Raw genomic sequence first — 15,936 nt, 5'->3', positions numbered from 1 at the left:
TATAATTTTGTGTATATCATTTATTATGTAATGTAATTTTGTATATATTGTTCATGTTTTTGCTGAATAAGAGAGAGAGAATACCCAGGCTAAATTTCCTTTGCCAGAGCTACACTGTTATGACACTGGAAATTGTTACCCTTCAAGGACTAAACACTGCTATGACCAAGAGTCATAGTTGGGAGCCTACACTTCTCGCTTGAGCAACTTCCGGGCGGCCAAGTAGCACCTCACCTTCGCTACAATTGGTGACCCCGTTGTTGTTTTTTTTTCCCGGAGTGAGCAGCCAAGTCCACCCTGCTGCTATCCTCCAACCACCTGGCCAAGGCGACGCGGTCGGCTACGGGCGAATCTTCCGGCAGCTGCCCCTTCGCCGGTGTCGCCGCCTCCAGCAGCAGACCCCGGCCCCCGCCCCGACGCTGCCCGGCCGCCGCCCCGACGCTGCCCGGCCGCCGCCCCGACGCTACCCGGCCGCCGCACCGACGCTGCCCGGCCGCCGCCTCGACGCTGCCCGGCCGCCACCCCGCCGGCCGCCGCCCCAAGCCGCCCGTACGCCGCCCCCCGCCGCCCGGCCGCCCTCACGGCGCCCCCCCCCCGCGGCACTTCTGCCGGCCCCTCCAGTTTCCTGCTGTTACCTGGAGCCCTCCCACTGGCCTCGTCCCGCCTCCATCTACAGCTCTTCATTGGGGATTACCTACGGTCCATCGCCCAGGATTAACACTGTCACCCGTGGATTACTTACAGTGCGGTGCCAAGGATAACGTACAGTTCGTTCAGTGGTGAGTGAAGTGACATTGCCCCAATTCGGCATCTCTCACCGCTGTGGCACCCGGTCACACCGGCGCCTCACGCCTTCACTCCTCACCGCTGTGGCTTCCGGACTTTCCGGCGCCTGTAGTGTACTTTACACAGTCACGTGGTGGTCCACTCAGCACAATGCCTGATGACGTCGACTCCGTAGCCTTCAGTGCTCCTCCGTTCATCAGCCAGGACCCTTCCACGTGGTTCTCCATCCTGGAATGTAACTTCAAGGCTTCCAAGATAACAGTAAGTCTAACCAAGTTCGTGAAGGCCTCTACAGTACTACCAGCTGACGTTCTTTCACAAGTTGCTGATGTCGTCAGTGCTGCCAGCACTTCTGCTTCGCCCTATGAAGACCTCAAAGCTGCTGTTCTGCAACGCCTACAATCTACAGTGTCGAGGCGCCTCCAGGAGCTTCTGTCAAAAGAAGAATTTGGTGGTGAAAAGCCCACAGACCTTCTTCGCCGCATGAAGAAGCTGCTTGGCGACAAGTACACCTCCTTCGACAAGGAACTCTTCTTACAGCTGTTCTACCAACGCCTGCCTCCTGACACTCAACGCTGCCTCTTCACTGTCAAGAACAAGCTCTCAGTAGACGAGCTTGCCACTCTCGCCGATGAATTCATGGCTACCCTTCCACAAGGTCAACCAGCTGCAGTAGCCTCCATCTCAGCAGAAGACAGTACCAAGCAACTTGTTGAGCTCGTCTCACAGCTTAGACTTGAAGTGAGAGATCTTCGGAGAGAGGTCAGAGAACGCTCATGCTCACGTTCGCGTTCTTCCTCCAGACACCACTTCCGGCGCCGCCAGCGTTCAAAGAGTAAGACGCCGGAGACTTCTAGTTTCTGCTACTACCATGAAGAGTTCGGGAAAGACGCAAGAAATTGTAAGGCTCCCTGTACCTTCGCCAAGTCTTTAAACCCCAACAGCGAGCACTAGCGGCGCATAGTGTTCGCGACACCTCGTCTGCGCTACTGAAGTTGTATGACCCTCTCTCCCGGACCAAGTTCCTCATCGACTCTGGTGCAGACGTCAGTATCCTCCCTGCCCCTGGTGTACACCGGACGTTGCCTCCCATCCTTCATCTTCAAGCCGCCAATGGTACGGAGATTCCTGTGTACAAGCGACGCACCTTGCAACTTCACCTGAACCTCCGCCGTACCTTCGAGTGGACGTTCTACGTAGCAGCTGTCACGCAACCAATTCTAGGTGCTGACTTCCTCCGACACTTCGGTCTCCTAGTGGACATCAAGGGTCGGAAGCTGCTCGATCCTCTCACCTCAGTCACAACAAAGGGACAGGTCACTCATGGTGATAGCACACAGATCTCCCTCGTCAAGGCAGACCACCAGTTCTCCTCCCTGCTGAAGTCCTTCCCTACGCTGACGCAGCCGTACTCAGTCAGCAAGCCGGTCACACACCACGTCTCGCACCACATCGAGACCAAGGGACCTCCTACCCACGCCAAGGCCCGCCGCCTAGCTCCAGAGCGCGCCAGACAAGCCAAGGCAGAGTTCGAGTCCCTCATTCAGCAAGGCATCATACGGCCCAGCTCCAGCAACTGGTCTTCCGCTCTCCACATCGTGCCTAAGAAAAATGGCGAACTACGACTATGTGGAGACTACCGCGCTCTCAACTCGCGCACCGTCGAGGACAGGTACCCAGTGCCTAACATCCAGGAGTTCTCTTCTCAGCTCTCCGGATGCACCTACTTCTCGAGGATCGACCTTGTGAAAGCTTTTCACCACATCCCCGTCCATCCAGCGGACATTCCGAAGACTGCTCTCATCACACCCTTCGGATTGTTCGAGTACGTCAAGATGCCCTTTGGTTTGAGGAATGCCGCTCAAACCTTCCAACGCTTCATTGACGAAGTCCTTCGAGGTCTCCCCTTCTGCTTCGCGTACATCGACGACCTCCTCATCGCCAGTCCTGACGCAGAGACGCACCAACAGCACCTCCAGCAAGTACTCACCCGTTTGCAAGACTACGGGGTGCAAGTCAACGTCGACAAGTCTGTGTTTGGGGTCCCCTCCATCACCTTCTTTGGCCACACTGTCTCCTTGGAAGGCATCACTCCACTGCAAGAAAAGTGCGAGTCCATCCAGAACTTCCCCAAGCCTACAACACAGCGCCAACTCAAGCAATTCCTGGGGATGCTGAACTACTACAACCGCTTCATCCCCAGCTGCTCACTACTTCTTCAGCTGCTCTACGTGATGATCAAGCCTTGCAAGAAAGGACAGTCCATCTCCTTAGTCTGGACTCCAGCCACTGAGGAAGCTTTCACAGCAGCAAAACAAGCTCTCAGCTCCGTCTCACCTCTCAGCTTCCCTGCCCCAGATGGCATCATCTCTATCGCCACAGACGCTTCTGACATCGGCATCGGAGCAGTTCTACAGCAGTATGTCGACGGAGGTTGGAAACCGCTCTCTTTCTTCTCAAAGAAATTTAACAAGGCGGAATCCAAGTACAGTACTTACGACAGGGAACTTCTCGCCGTCTACAAGGCCATCAAGCGTTTCCGGTACTTCGTGGAAGGTCGCAACTTCCATGTATACACCGACCACAAGCCACTCACTTCGAAGTCCCTGCACATCAAGACCTCCTGTTCACCGCGACAACTGCGTCACATCGACTTCATCTCGCAGTTCACCACGGATTTGCGCTACGTCAAAGGTGAACACAACGCCCCAGCTGATGCTCTCTCGCGCAACATCTCTGCTGTGTCATCTTCTCCCATCGACTACACTGCCATCGCTGCTGACCAGGCCAACGATGAAGAGCTGCGGCAACTCCAAGACAACCCCGCACTACAGATGAAGAAGATACAACTCCCAGGAACCACAGTGCACGTTTACGCTGACACTTCCACCGATTCCTGTCGGCCCTACCTGCCGAAGACCCACCGGTATCGTGTTTTTCGTCAGCTGCACGACCTCTCCCACCCTGGCATCCGAGCACCTCAGCAGATGATGACCTCACGCTTCATCTGGTCTGGCATCAACAAAGACGTCAGGCTGTGGACCCGCACATGTGTCAAGTGCCAAGCCTCCAAGGTGTGGCGACACACACGCTCTCCTGCGGCCGCCTTCACTCCAGTCTCTTCACGGTTCGACCACGTGCATGTCGACCTCGTTGGACCACTACCCTACTCTGACGGTTACCGGTACCTTCTCACCTGCGTCGACCGCTTCACACGCTGGCCGGAAGCTGCACCTTTGGCTGACATCACAACGGACTCCGTCGCACGTGCCTTCATCACTACTTGGATCTCCAGGTTCGGTGTCCCTCTCAGCCTCACTTCTGACCGTGGCAGCCAGTTCGAGTCCAGTATGTGGTACAAGGTGATGTCACTACTAGGCATCCAACGCTTCAGGACAGCCAGTTACCACCCGCAGGCAAACTGCACCGTTGAGAGATTCCACCGTCAGCTGAAGTCTTCCTTAGCTGCCTCTGCCACACGTGCAGACTGGTTCCAGGCACTTCCTCTCGTCCTCCTTGGCATACGGACATCACTAAAGGAAGACCTACACCACTCCTCCGCCGAGCTCGTTTATGGTACCAAGCTCAGGTTACCTGTCGAACTCCTAACTCCTGCACCTCGCTCTACTCCTTGCAGCGTTCAGGACTTTGCTGCCAACCTCTCTGACTTCATGCAGCGTCTGCAGCCTGTCCAGCCTCGCACGTCTCCCTCCAAGACTTTTGTCAGCCAGGATCTGGACACTTGCACGCACGTGTTCGTCAGGGTTGACGCTGTGAAGCCCCTGCAGCAGCCCTACCAAGGCCCCTTCAAAGTCCTGAGCAGGAGGAGAAAGACGGTCACTGTGGACAAGGATGGTAAGGCTGACACCGTCTCCATCGACCGAGTCAAGCCTGCCTACCTCCTTCACAGTGACCCGGCCGTCATCAACACCATCGGCCAGAACGTCGCCACCAACACCACTCGGCACTAGAAGACGGTTACGTACCTCCTCCCTCGTCACTAGGGGGGGAATACTGTAGCGGGACACAAGTCACCGCTCCTAGCACTCTGTTCTCTGTTGTATTATCACCCTTCCGTTTTCACTCTCTCTACTGCACAGGCTTTTGTCTTTCATCTCTTCTATCCTCACTTTATGCATATCTCTTACTTGTACACATTCTGTGCACGCTCTTTGACACATGTGTTACACATCTTCTCAATACATCATATTACTCCTTTCTTCACACAGACATACACACACACATACACTCTTTTTCTATAATTTTGTGTATATCATTTATTATGTAATGTAATTTTGTATATATTGTTCATGTTTTTGCTGAATAAGAGAGAGAGAATACCCAGGCTAAATTTCCTTTGCCAGAGCTACACTGTTATGACACTGGAAATTGTTACCCTTCAAGGACTAAACACTGCTATGATCAAGAGTCATAGTTGGGAGCCTACACTTCTCGCTTGAGCAACTTCCGGGCGGCCAAGTAGCACCTCATCTTCGCTACACATCCACGTGGTAATGTGCATGAAGTGTGTGTGTATATATATATATATATATATATATATATATATATATATATATATATATATATATATATATATATATATATATATATATATATATATATATATTAGTAGAGGATTTTGCTGAATATGTAATAGAGAGTTTGGTTGAAGATGCAGAGGTGACACTTTCCAGAACAGAAAACCTGTTGCAGATGGTAATTGAAGGAGCGACATTTTTCATAGGAACGGAAGAAATGATTGATGGTTAAGAAAGGCGGACATGAGTTCCCCTGTAATCCTTGCAAAGGGACTGTAGATCCATTAGGATGGCTTTTATTTCCAAACAATTGATGTGATCCAATTCATCATGAGCCCAGTGACCACCAGTCTTGGTATCCCCCAGTACTGGTATCCCCCAGTACTGCACCCCAACCAGTCAGAGAAAACATCACAAAACAATTCTAGTTGGTGGAGACAGGATCGAAACGACTTTGTTTGTGAAGCAATATTATTAACCCACCAGTTAAGTCCCGAGCATGATTGTCCAAGAGAACAGGTGAACTATAATTCCCATGATGGGGAGCGAGTTCTCTGTTACGAGTTATTTCAAAGTACTTATACCTGAGTGGGGCGAACTCCACAGTGGGGTCAGAGGCTACAGCCAAACCAATAAAAGAGGATAGCTCAAGCAAAGAAACTACATCTTTGTTCAATAGTAGTAAACCCTGTGCCTTAATGTACTCTTTTCTCCTGGGTGTCAAAGTGGCAGTCATGTCAACAGAGTTTAATATCACACCAAGGAATTCAATCTCTTGGGTAGGCTCTAGTACTGATTTGTGTGGATTGACTGAGCCCTAAAGAGTCTAAAAGATGCAGGGCATAAGACACATCAGATCGTAAAGCAACAGCAGAGTCAGCAATGAAAATGCAATCATCCAAGTAGCATGACACGAATATCCCAAGTCTACGAAGATGCGAGAGGACAGGTTTCAACAGTTTAGTGAAAATGCGAGGCGCTGAGATAAAGCCCTGTGGAAGACAAGTGAAGCGAAACTTAAAGTTACGCCAAATAAACTGGAACCAATTCCTGTCCCCTGCCCTCACGTAGACTGAAAAGTAAGCATTTGTGAAGTCAATAGAAATGAAATAACAGTTGTAGTAGATAAAGGGTATCACGTCTTTAAGGGTGTCCATCTTAAAATGTACATGAACATAATCATTAAGTTCTTTCAAATTCAGAATAACTATCTATGCCATCTCTCTTAATGGTAGGATAAGGGTTAGAAAGGAAACCACGATCCCCTGGGGCACATAATTCTACTATTTTATGCTCAAGAACATCAACATGGCAGAATCCAGGGCTTTTTGATCTGCAAGAGACAAGTTGAGAGGAGCCGGTGAAATCCTCTGTATGGGAACATTCACAAAAACTAAAAATTTTCCATGTACCACATCATGAATCCATTTATCTAAGGAGAGACAATACCACTGCAACCTAGCAACAAAAATTTTTCCTCCACAAAAATTATTCGGAGTACTAACCAAAGGCATTAACAAGGAAGTCACCGACGGTAGTCTCACTGGGGAGTTCTGTGTCTTGGCATCCCCCTCCCGTGGGGAGGCCTCTGGCCTAAAAAAAGCCTTGCCTGGTGACGTGACCTTGACTGCTGAGGGTAAGGTCGTCTAGGTAACTCGCGAGGTGGAGCAAACCGTCTCCCAGGAGCTTTGTAAGGACGGAAGTTGGGCCTCCCAAGTTTTCTGTACTTGTGTATTTCCTCACATTTCTTTATGACATCAAAGGGGAACAAGTCATCCTTGCCGACCGCATAGTCCCAATTACAGAGCTCTGCCAAGGCAGAATCATGCACGTGAGCCTGCGCAACCTCTTTCCGTAGCTGATTGATGAAGTTAACAGCGGAAGTTAGCAGCCTCAGGCTGTTAAGAACATCAAGGTAGGAGGTTAAGGGCTTATCTTTCTTATCTCCAATATCAGCCTCAGGCTACTATTAAGACCAACAAGGTAGGAGGTTAAGGGTTTATCTTTCTTATCTCCAATATCATTGATGCAACGGGCAACTGGGACCTGTGCCTTTGTCAATAGTTTATTAGTAAGTGAAAGCCTTGTGTCAACCAGTTTTCCACCAAAACTTATTGCCTTGGTGATGGCAGGATTGGTCGGTTGGACCTTTAAGTTGGATACATTACCCGGAAGCTTGATCTTATCACATGTGAGCTTCACGCAGTCAACGGAAGGCCAACGTCGCAGACTCGCATTAAGAATGCCAGCCAGACGGTCAGATAAAGGGTCACCTGTTTCTTCCTCACCATGGAGATGGCCAGCAACCTTATCAAGAGCCTTCTGGGAGCCAGTATCAACCACAGTATCACCGGTTGGCTGTGCGGCGGTGAGCCGGTCGAGGTTGTCTAGCGGATCAAGCTCGGGCAGACACGGGGAAGCTTCAGCTGTTTCGTCATCAGAAGGGGAAAAGTCAAGGAACCCGCTACAATCGGCCCCCGATGACACTGGAGGAGCTGTCGGCTTGTCTAATTTGTCAATTAGGGCACTCAGCAGGGTAGATAATCGGTCCAAGTTGCCTTCACTCGATTGAGACACAGCCGTATCGTTGACGTGGCTCGGACCAGCGACTGACTGCTGAGAAGCACCAGCGGCCGATGGTTGCGTATTGCAACTATCTCGGGAGACCTTCCTACGCTTGGCATCGCCTTCCAGAGGGTCCCTCTCACGTCGTTTCCGTCCAGAAGCAGGCGAGGAGGGACGCCGTGGCGTTCCCGGGGCCTTATCCCAATCCGACATAACTCGTCTAGAAAAACGGAGAAAAACCGGTTAACACAAAGGCCAACATATACGTCCTTGGACCCTATATGTGTATTCACCATAGCGCTTGCCGTAGCGATAAAAAGGTGAGAGCTTACCGGGCTGACTCCTTGGAGAAAGCCGGTGAAAAGTAGCCAAGTTAATCGACGAGCGGCAGTAACAGTGCACAGTGTAGAGCAGCAGCTGCAGGTTGTGTGAACTGCGTGGAGACTAGCAGCGAACTGACGTGGAACTGGCGACGCGGGCATCTCGTTGACTACCGGTGACGTCAGTTAAATAGTCGTGGAGTGAAATCTACATATGCTTTAACAAAGTCAGTTTTAATTGAGTTTACAGTGAGATTTGCATTGTCAAGTTTCTGGAACACTTTCCTCAATAAAACTAGATGTTCCTCCCAAACCTCAGAATACAAAATTGTCATGAAAATAAACCGCACATTCCTCTACATCCTTTAATACACTACTGACATAATCTCTGAAAGCAACTAGAACTGTTCTTCATCCCGAACGGAAGGATCCCGTACTGAAAAAATCCGTCCATTGTAACAAATACTATAATTTCCTTAGCTCGTTCAGTCAATCCTACCTGCCAGAAACCTTTCAGCAATTTTTTTTTTTTTTGTCAAACCTAGCATTTCCTAACTGATCTATACAATCATCGATTCGTGGAATAGGATACGAATCGCTTTTTATCAAAGCATTGACTTTTCTAAAATCAGTGCAAAACCTGTAACCATCACCTCCAGGCTTCGGCACCAAAACACAGGGCGAGCTCCAAGGGCTGGTGCTAGGCTCTATCACGTCATTATCAAGCATATACTGTACCTCTCTCCTCATGATCCTATCTCTTAACTGGGTTTACTCTGTATGGATGTTGTTTAACTGGCTTTGCATCATTTACCTCTATATCATGAACAATCATATCAGTTCTTCTAGGTACATCACCGAATAAAGATTTAAACTCATTAATGATCTTCACTACTTCATACATCTGATCCTGATTCAAGTGTTTTAACCTCTCAGTTAGGTCACCTAAGACTTGCGAGTTCTCCAGGCTTTTGACTTTCACATTTACTCATCAGAAATTCCTCATCATAATTTACATCTCTACACTGTACTGCACTTACACAAAGTCTTTCATTACCCACCAGTCGTTTCTCTTCTCCCCGACAATAATATGGTTTTATCATATTTACGAGTATGTGATACAATTGATTACTTTTCCGCCTATCTGGAGCTCTCACCAAGTAATTTACATTGCTTATTTTCTTTTCCACTACCCAAGGTCCACTGTATCTAGCCTTTACAGTTTATTACTTTTCCGCCTATCTGGAGCTCTTACCAAATAATTTACATTGCTTATTTTCTTTTCCTCAACCCAAGGTCCACTGTATCTAGCCTTTAGGAAATTGTACTAATACCCTGTCACCTGGTTTAAGTACTCTTTTTTTTAGCCCTTCTGTCGTACCACCCCTTCATTTCATTCTGAACCTCATGTAAGTTCTTCCTAGCAATTTCGTTTGCTTTCATTAGTCTCTCCTTGAAAGTTTTCACATATCGGGATACTTTATTATTTTCCAACCACTTTTCCTTTAACATCATTAATGGACCGCGCACCTCGTGTCCATATACCATATCGAAAGGACTAAATCCCGTCGATTCATTTACAGCATCCCTTAAAGCAAATTAAACTAACGGCGATGCCTCACCCCTCTCTCTATCCATCTCGTCACAGTACATTTTTTTTGAGTCTGGTGAAATCTTTCTATGCACCCTTGCCATTAAGGATAAGCATAAGATATATTGTTGTTTGATGCTTAATGCTTTCAATACATTCCTAAATAACCTTGATGTAAAATTACTCCCCTGGTCTCACAGGATGACATGGCAATCCAAGTAGAAAATTTCACCAGCTCCCTTGCAATGGGGAGTTTTCAGAACTAGTGGTTGTCATCAGGTGGCAGCACACACAAACTCTTCTCTCACAAGCAATGTCAGATATACCTACAGTTTTATTCTATTTACATGAAGATGCAATGGGATTATATAATATATTTTTCTACGTAATCCTTTCTAAGTAGTAACACAGGTAAAATCAAACTCTTTTCATGAACAAATGTATATAAGTTGATTTTCTAGTGAATCGGCATTTACTCGTAGATTTATTTGGTCATCTTAAGATTTTCAAATGAATACACTCGATTGGAAACGTCTTAATCTAGACGACAGTAAATAAAGGCAACATGTCTGTGACAGTCAAAAGTCCAAATTACATAGATCTCCTTCCTAGTTTATGGAAACGGCAATTTTAATAATAAAAAAAAAAAAAATTTGGCAACTCGAGTGTCCTGGCGATAGTAATGCTGTATCTCTAACCAAAACACACACCTGACTCGCCGCGCTGCTTGAACTTAAGAAACACGTTGTTGGACAAGAACTTGAAAGTTGCTGCGGTGCCCATCTCCACTACGCTCTAAGCAATCGATTACGGTAGCTGGACACTACATCAGCAGCAGGAACGCCTGAGAGATGTTTGTTTTGGTTTTCGATTACTTTGCCTTGTCGCTCTCTTCGTGAGAGGGATGCTAAAATTCCCCCCCCCCAAAAAAAAAAAAAAAACGAGCCATATATCACGATGTTAGTGAGTAGGTTGTGTCATGCTATATAGTACAGTGTGATTTTTTATATTTTCGTTGTCCAAATCAATAGTTTTTATACTTGTAATATGCTTTATTGAAGATGATGCTAGCAGTTTACTCGATAATTACACAAAAAATAATTAATTTGACCACATTCTCTGAATATTATCTATACCGGATATTGAAAAGTCGATACATCATTTCAATAGTATCATGATGATCAATGTTCTATGCATCTTTACGCACCTGGGATTTACTACAACAATATTTTAGCTCTCTTTCCCACAGTTAGATGAACAGCAACGACATCTAGCGGTTTAGTTCCGAAAACTCCCCATTACTCTACTATTTATGCTTCTCAAAGGAATGGCCTCAGGAAATCTTGTAGCTGTGCACATGATTGTCAGTATATACTGGTTACCTTTTCGTGTACGAAGTAATGGCCCCACACAATCAATTACCAACTTTACCACCTGATTTGAGAAGTGTGACACGTTCTACAGTAGTTTGTTATATCTTTGTTTATTCCTGGCCAAAAGAAATGACAAATAATTTTCTTTAATGTTTTTGCCACTCCCAGGTGACCAGACCAAACATTCCTATGAGCGAGCTCCATCAGCCTCGTCCTATACTCCTTAGGTACAATAATTTGCTTTTCACCATCCACATATTGTCAGTTGGACTGGCAATAGGCCTCCAATTTCTCATTAACATTCCATCCTTTATATAATATCCGACATAATAAGCAGTTATTTTTTATCTATCTCAGCTCTGCTCCACAGAGATTGTAAGCTACTGTACCGTTTCTGCTCCTGAATCAACTCCTCCTTTGCTCACGACAAGTCAGGCAACACCTCTATCTGGTAATGACTCTTATTTTCCACCTCCTTCACATTCCCTTTGCTCACGACAGTCAGGCAACACCTCTACCTCGTAATGACTCTTATTTTCCACCTCCTTCACATTCACATCTTCCACCTCCTTCATATCCACATCTTTCTGATCAAACAACACACCTAAGCTCTCCTCCAGATCACCATTATCCTCTCCCTCACCATTAGCCACTTTCATGTCTCTATTTCTAGCCTTAGCTCTAGTCACAACACATGCTGGATATATAGCATTTTCCTCAAGTTTGTCCTCCTCACTTATCTCAGGGCAAAAATTATCATTTACCAGTAGACTCTCTCCTGTTTCAGGAACAACTTTCTTACCTGCTAGGTCATTTCCTAGAAACATTTGTACACCACTGACCGCTAACTTATTACTCACACCTGCTTTAACTCTTGCTTTAACTCTTCCACTGACAAATCCGTTCTCTAACCATGGACCGGCACAACACCAATAGAGTTAATGCATCTCACCTCTATTTGTTCTACCGTGAAAGAGCTCTGTCCATTCCAATACATTTCGAACCACTAAACTCATATTTGCAGCTGTATCTCTTAAAATGGCTATTTCCTTCTCTGAACCACCCTCTAATTTTTATCATTCCTTGAGTAATAAATGGTTCAAAATCCACAGCAGCAGTACATTTCCCCACTACTTTGACATCAACCGGAGCACTTGAACATGGTTCCCTCTTTACACTCAGTGCCACTTCCTTTGGCTTACCTGCCAAACTACTGTTCTCACAATGAAATCCTTTATGGCCAAAACGACCACAATAGGAAAATTTTGCTTCCTTACTTGATTGTTGACAATCCCTACTGAAGTGACCAGGATGCCCACAGTTAAAGCACCTAATTGATGCTGTACCTTGCAAATCATTATACGTTGTGCTCAACAATGGTACTCGGCTTGCAGGAAGGACGCAGTATTTGCCCTTGCATATTGCTTGAATTTACAGAACAGTCACTACTTTCAAACATAGCATTTATATTTGGCTGCATTGCCACATGTGCACTATTAAACCTTCCCTTGAAATAGTTTTGACTTGACGTATTTACCTTGATTCCCACATCCCTCCTACATACCCCATATGCTGCTTCAAGCTGGTCAGCTTTACGTCCTGCTTCCATTACGGTCTTTATATCAGCTTTCATGATTTCATACTTCATGTTAGGATGTATTTGGTTCCTAAAATGCTCTAACAAAATCACCTCTTTCATGTCCTCCACATTTTTAACATCCTCAGATTTGACCCACTTATCCAACTTTAGGGTACACTCTCTAGCCATTTCCAGGGATGTGCAATTATTTACTTTTTTATTTATTTTATTTATTTATTTTTATTTAATTTATTTGTTTAATTAATTAATTAATTTATTTATTTACCGCCCTAAACTTTAATCCATGTACCTCAGGAGCCACACGTACAGTTGATAACACTGCTTCCTTAACAGCGGCATAGTCTCTACACTCATCAACAGTTAGACCATTATAAGCTTCCCTGGCTTTTCCTTTCAATTTTATCTGTACTAAGAGTGCCCACTCTTCCACTGGCCTACCTCTCAACTCTGCTACCTTCTCGAATTGGAGAAAGAAGTCCTCTGCCTCACTTTCAACAAAATCAGGGACAAATAAGCCTTTTTATCCCCCGAATCACCTTTCAAATCACCGTCTCAAATCACCGTCTCCCTTCTCTAACCTTTTCGTTTCCACTTCTGCCTTCTTTAGTTCCATCTCTTATTTCATTCTGTCCAATATGTACCTTTCACTGCCAGACATTTCCCACCGTACTCCTGCACCATTTGTTTCCAATTCACTTTGTCCACTTTCATGGACGTGCTGTTCCTCCATGTTCCTCCACACACAACAAACCTTTCTCTGTCAACATTGTAACTAACTCTTTCTGCATGTCATCCTTGAGCCTAGCAGTCAACTTAACACCAAATCTATCTGCTAGCACACCAAGCTCTTCTCTACTACACTGATACAAGTAGTTGACATTCAAAGAGTCTATGAACTGTTCCACGTGGTTCGCCATCTTGACAAATCACTGTCGTTATAAATACTAACCTCAAGAGAACAGAAGCGCATGTCCATGAACAGCTGCCACAGGAGTACAGTATCACGCAGGGTAGCGAGACTTGCGGGTGGAATGGAATGTATGGCGACATACATGAAGTCACTGTTCACAAATCACACAAGGAAGAAGATATCGCGGACAGGCCTCCAATTCTGTCACCTCCAGTCTTCCTCGATGTCTTCCCACTCACTGCAACACCAAGGAAAGTAAATAGCTTACCACACACAGCTAACCTGGGGGACTAGTTTCATCCAACACACAGCACAGACACGCGGGCACACATACACATACATACAATTTCACTCTCCTTCTCTGGATTATTAAATATAATATCATCAAGATTGAACGTATTTTACAGACTAATGCATCACACCAACACAAGAAAACATTTGACACCCAATCATGTCAACACATACCATTTAACACACCACGTGAAGCACTGTCACCACTCCAGCAATCAGCACAGCCACACACTACTCGTGACGCCAGCCACGTAAACGTAGGGACAGCAACCGCAATCCCACTCCAGGTATGGGTAGTCACAACCACCGCTCCACCCCTCAGCTCTCCACCCGTCGCCGTCTGCCCGCTTCACCCTCAGACAAGGGAACGAGTTCCCAGCACCTGACCCCTTTCCACATTAACTGGCGTGGGCGGAGTCTCTCCCCCCTCCCCCTTTCAGTCATTACAATAGTAGTTTGAATTATCATCCACAAATTCCTTTATCAAATGACACATAAAAGAAAGTAAATACACTACAATGAACATATTGAATATACAAAAATGTGTACACAGAAGCATAGGTAAAAAAATAAAAAAAAATACAACACCAAATGGCCCATTACAATTTTAATTCCAGACACTTTAATTACCTTATAGTACCGTCTCAGATGATAAGGAGAACCCTCGTTAATTTACCATCAGTCCTTAAATCTAAATAACCATCACCAATTTAGGAAGAGTGTTGAACTAGTGGTAACAGTCTTAATTACTTCCAACCCGAAACCGTTATATTATTCAAGCAAATTTGTCACCATAACCCAATTTTTGATAGTGGTGTCAAGTATACCGTAACACATTTTTTATGGTGGCGTCAAGCATTCATTCATTGTTAGCTTGGATTTTTTTTTTTTATCTTATATAATAAAACAAACTGTCTGTCTGTCTGTCTGTGTGTGGATGTGTCCGCTTTTCACGGAAAAACCATTGAACTAATTGTGATGAAATTTGGTAGGAGGCTCCTCCTTGATTCAGGGAGTGCCATAGGCTATGTCTTAACTACTTTCAATCCAAAACCGTTAGATTATTCGATTTACTCGGGTAACATCGGTGTTGCGTCAAACTGGAGACCTTTTGCAAATCTGGGAATAAAAGGGATCTGGGCATGTGTGGGATGTTGCTGCCAGCAGATATCGTACTGAATCACAAAGGAGCTCCCGCCTTCCAGCCACTAGCCAAACCTGCTTTATGCTTTGCAACACCCATGTTAATGAATTTTATGAATAAAAGGATATATATATATATATATATGTATATATATATATATATATATATATATATATATATATATATATATATATATATATATATATATATATATATATATATATATATATATCGTGAGAGGAAGGCAAAAAATGCGCGAAAGAGCGAATGAGTGAATGTGAATCAATATGAGAGAGAGAGAGAGAGAGAGAGAGAGAGAGAGAGAGAGAGAGAGAGAGAGAGAGAGAGAGAGAGAGAGAGAGAGAGAGAGAGAGAACTAAATTAACCTAACCCAACCTAACCTAAACTAACCTAAACTGACCTGACCTAACCTAACCGCAGTAGAGATGCCTGTACACCCCAAAGGATGAGAGCAACTGAAAACTCACCAACAGTGACGAGCGCACTGCTCTGTGGTCTAGCGACTGGCAGGGCAGCAATATTCCACGCATGCACGTGGGATCCCTTTTGTTCCTGGATTTGTAAAGGTCCCGTGTTTGACGCTACACCGGTGTAAGTTCACTTGAGGTTTATTCAGAGCTCGGGATCAGCGCATGCATGAACAGTATGCCAGATGTACGGTTCGTTGTCTCTTTTGCGCTCTGCCGTTAGGGAGTGAACATCTCACTATCGTGGCAAAGCGTTAATCTAATCCCTGGGCATATCACTTCTACTCCACATACCCCTCACTTGAAATTAATATATATTCAAATACAAAC

At 45.6% G+C, this 15,936-nt stretch overlaps 1 protein-coding gene and 1 long non-coding RNA gene across 2 annotated transcripts; both read right to left on the bottom strand.

The window, feature by feature from the left end:
- Positions 1–303: 303 nt before the first annotated feature.
- LOC135092553 (uncharacterized) lies at positions 304–684 on the bottom strand. Its single transcript, XM_063991169.1, has one exon. It carries the CDS (start codon positions 682–684, stop codon positions 304–306), a length of 381 nt encoding a protein of 126 aa, XP_063847239.1.
- A 5,903-nt stretch (positions 685–6,587) lies between these two features.
- Positions 6,588–9,095, bottom strand: LOC135092582 (uncharacterized). Its single transcript, XR_010262930.1, has 2 exons — positions 8,222–9,095; positions 6,588–8,109 (listed from the first exon to the last, which is right to left on the bottom strand). It is a non-coding gene; the product is annotated as an uncharacterized LOC135092582 (long non-coding RNA).
- Positions 9,096–15,936: the final 6,841 nt, after the last annotated feature.

This window comes from Scylla paramamosain, chromosome 40, assembly GCF_035594125.1.
Source record: "Scylla paramamosain isolate STU-SP2022 chromosome 40, ASM3559412v1, whole genome shotgun sequence".
Classification (NCBI taxonomy): domain Eukaryota; kingdom Metazoa; phylum Arthropoda; class Malacostraca; order Decapoda; family Portunidae; genus Scylla; species Scylla paramamosain.
This window is presented reverse-complemented; position numbering and strand designations above follow the sequence as displayed.

Excerpts from the sequence above, each read along its gene's own strand:
- LOC135092553 (XM_063991169.1), bottom strand. The coding sequence starts at position 684 with ATGAAGAGCTGTAGATGGAGGCGGGACGAGGCCAGTGGGAGGGCTCCA.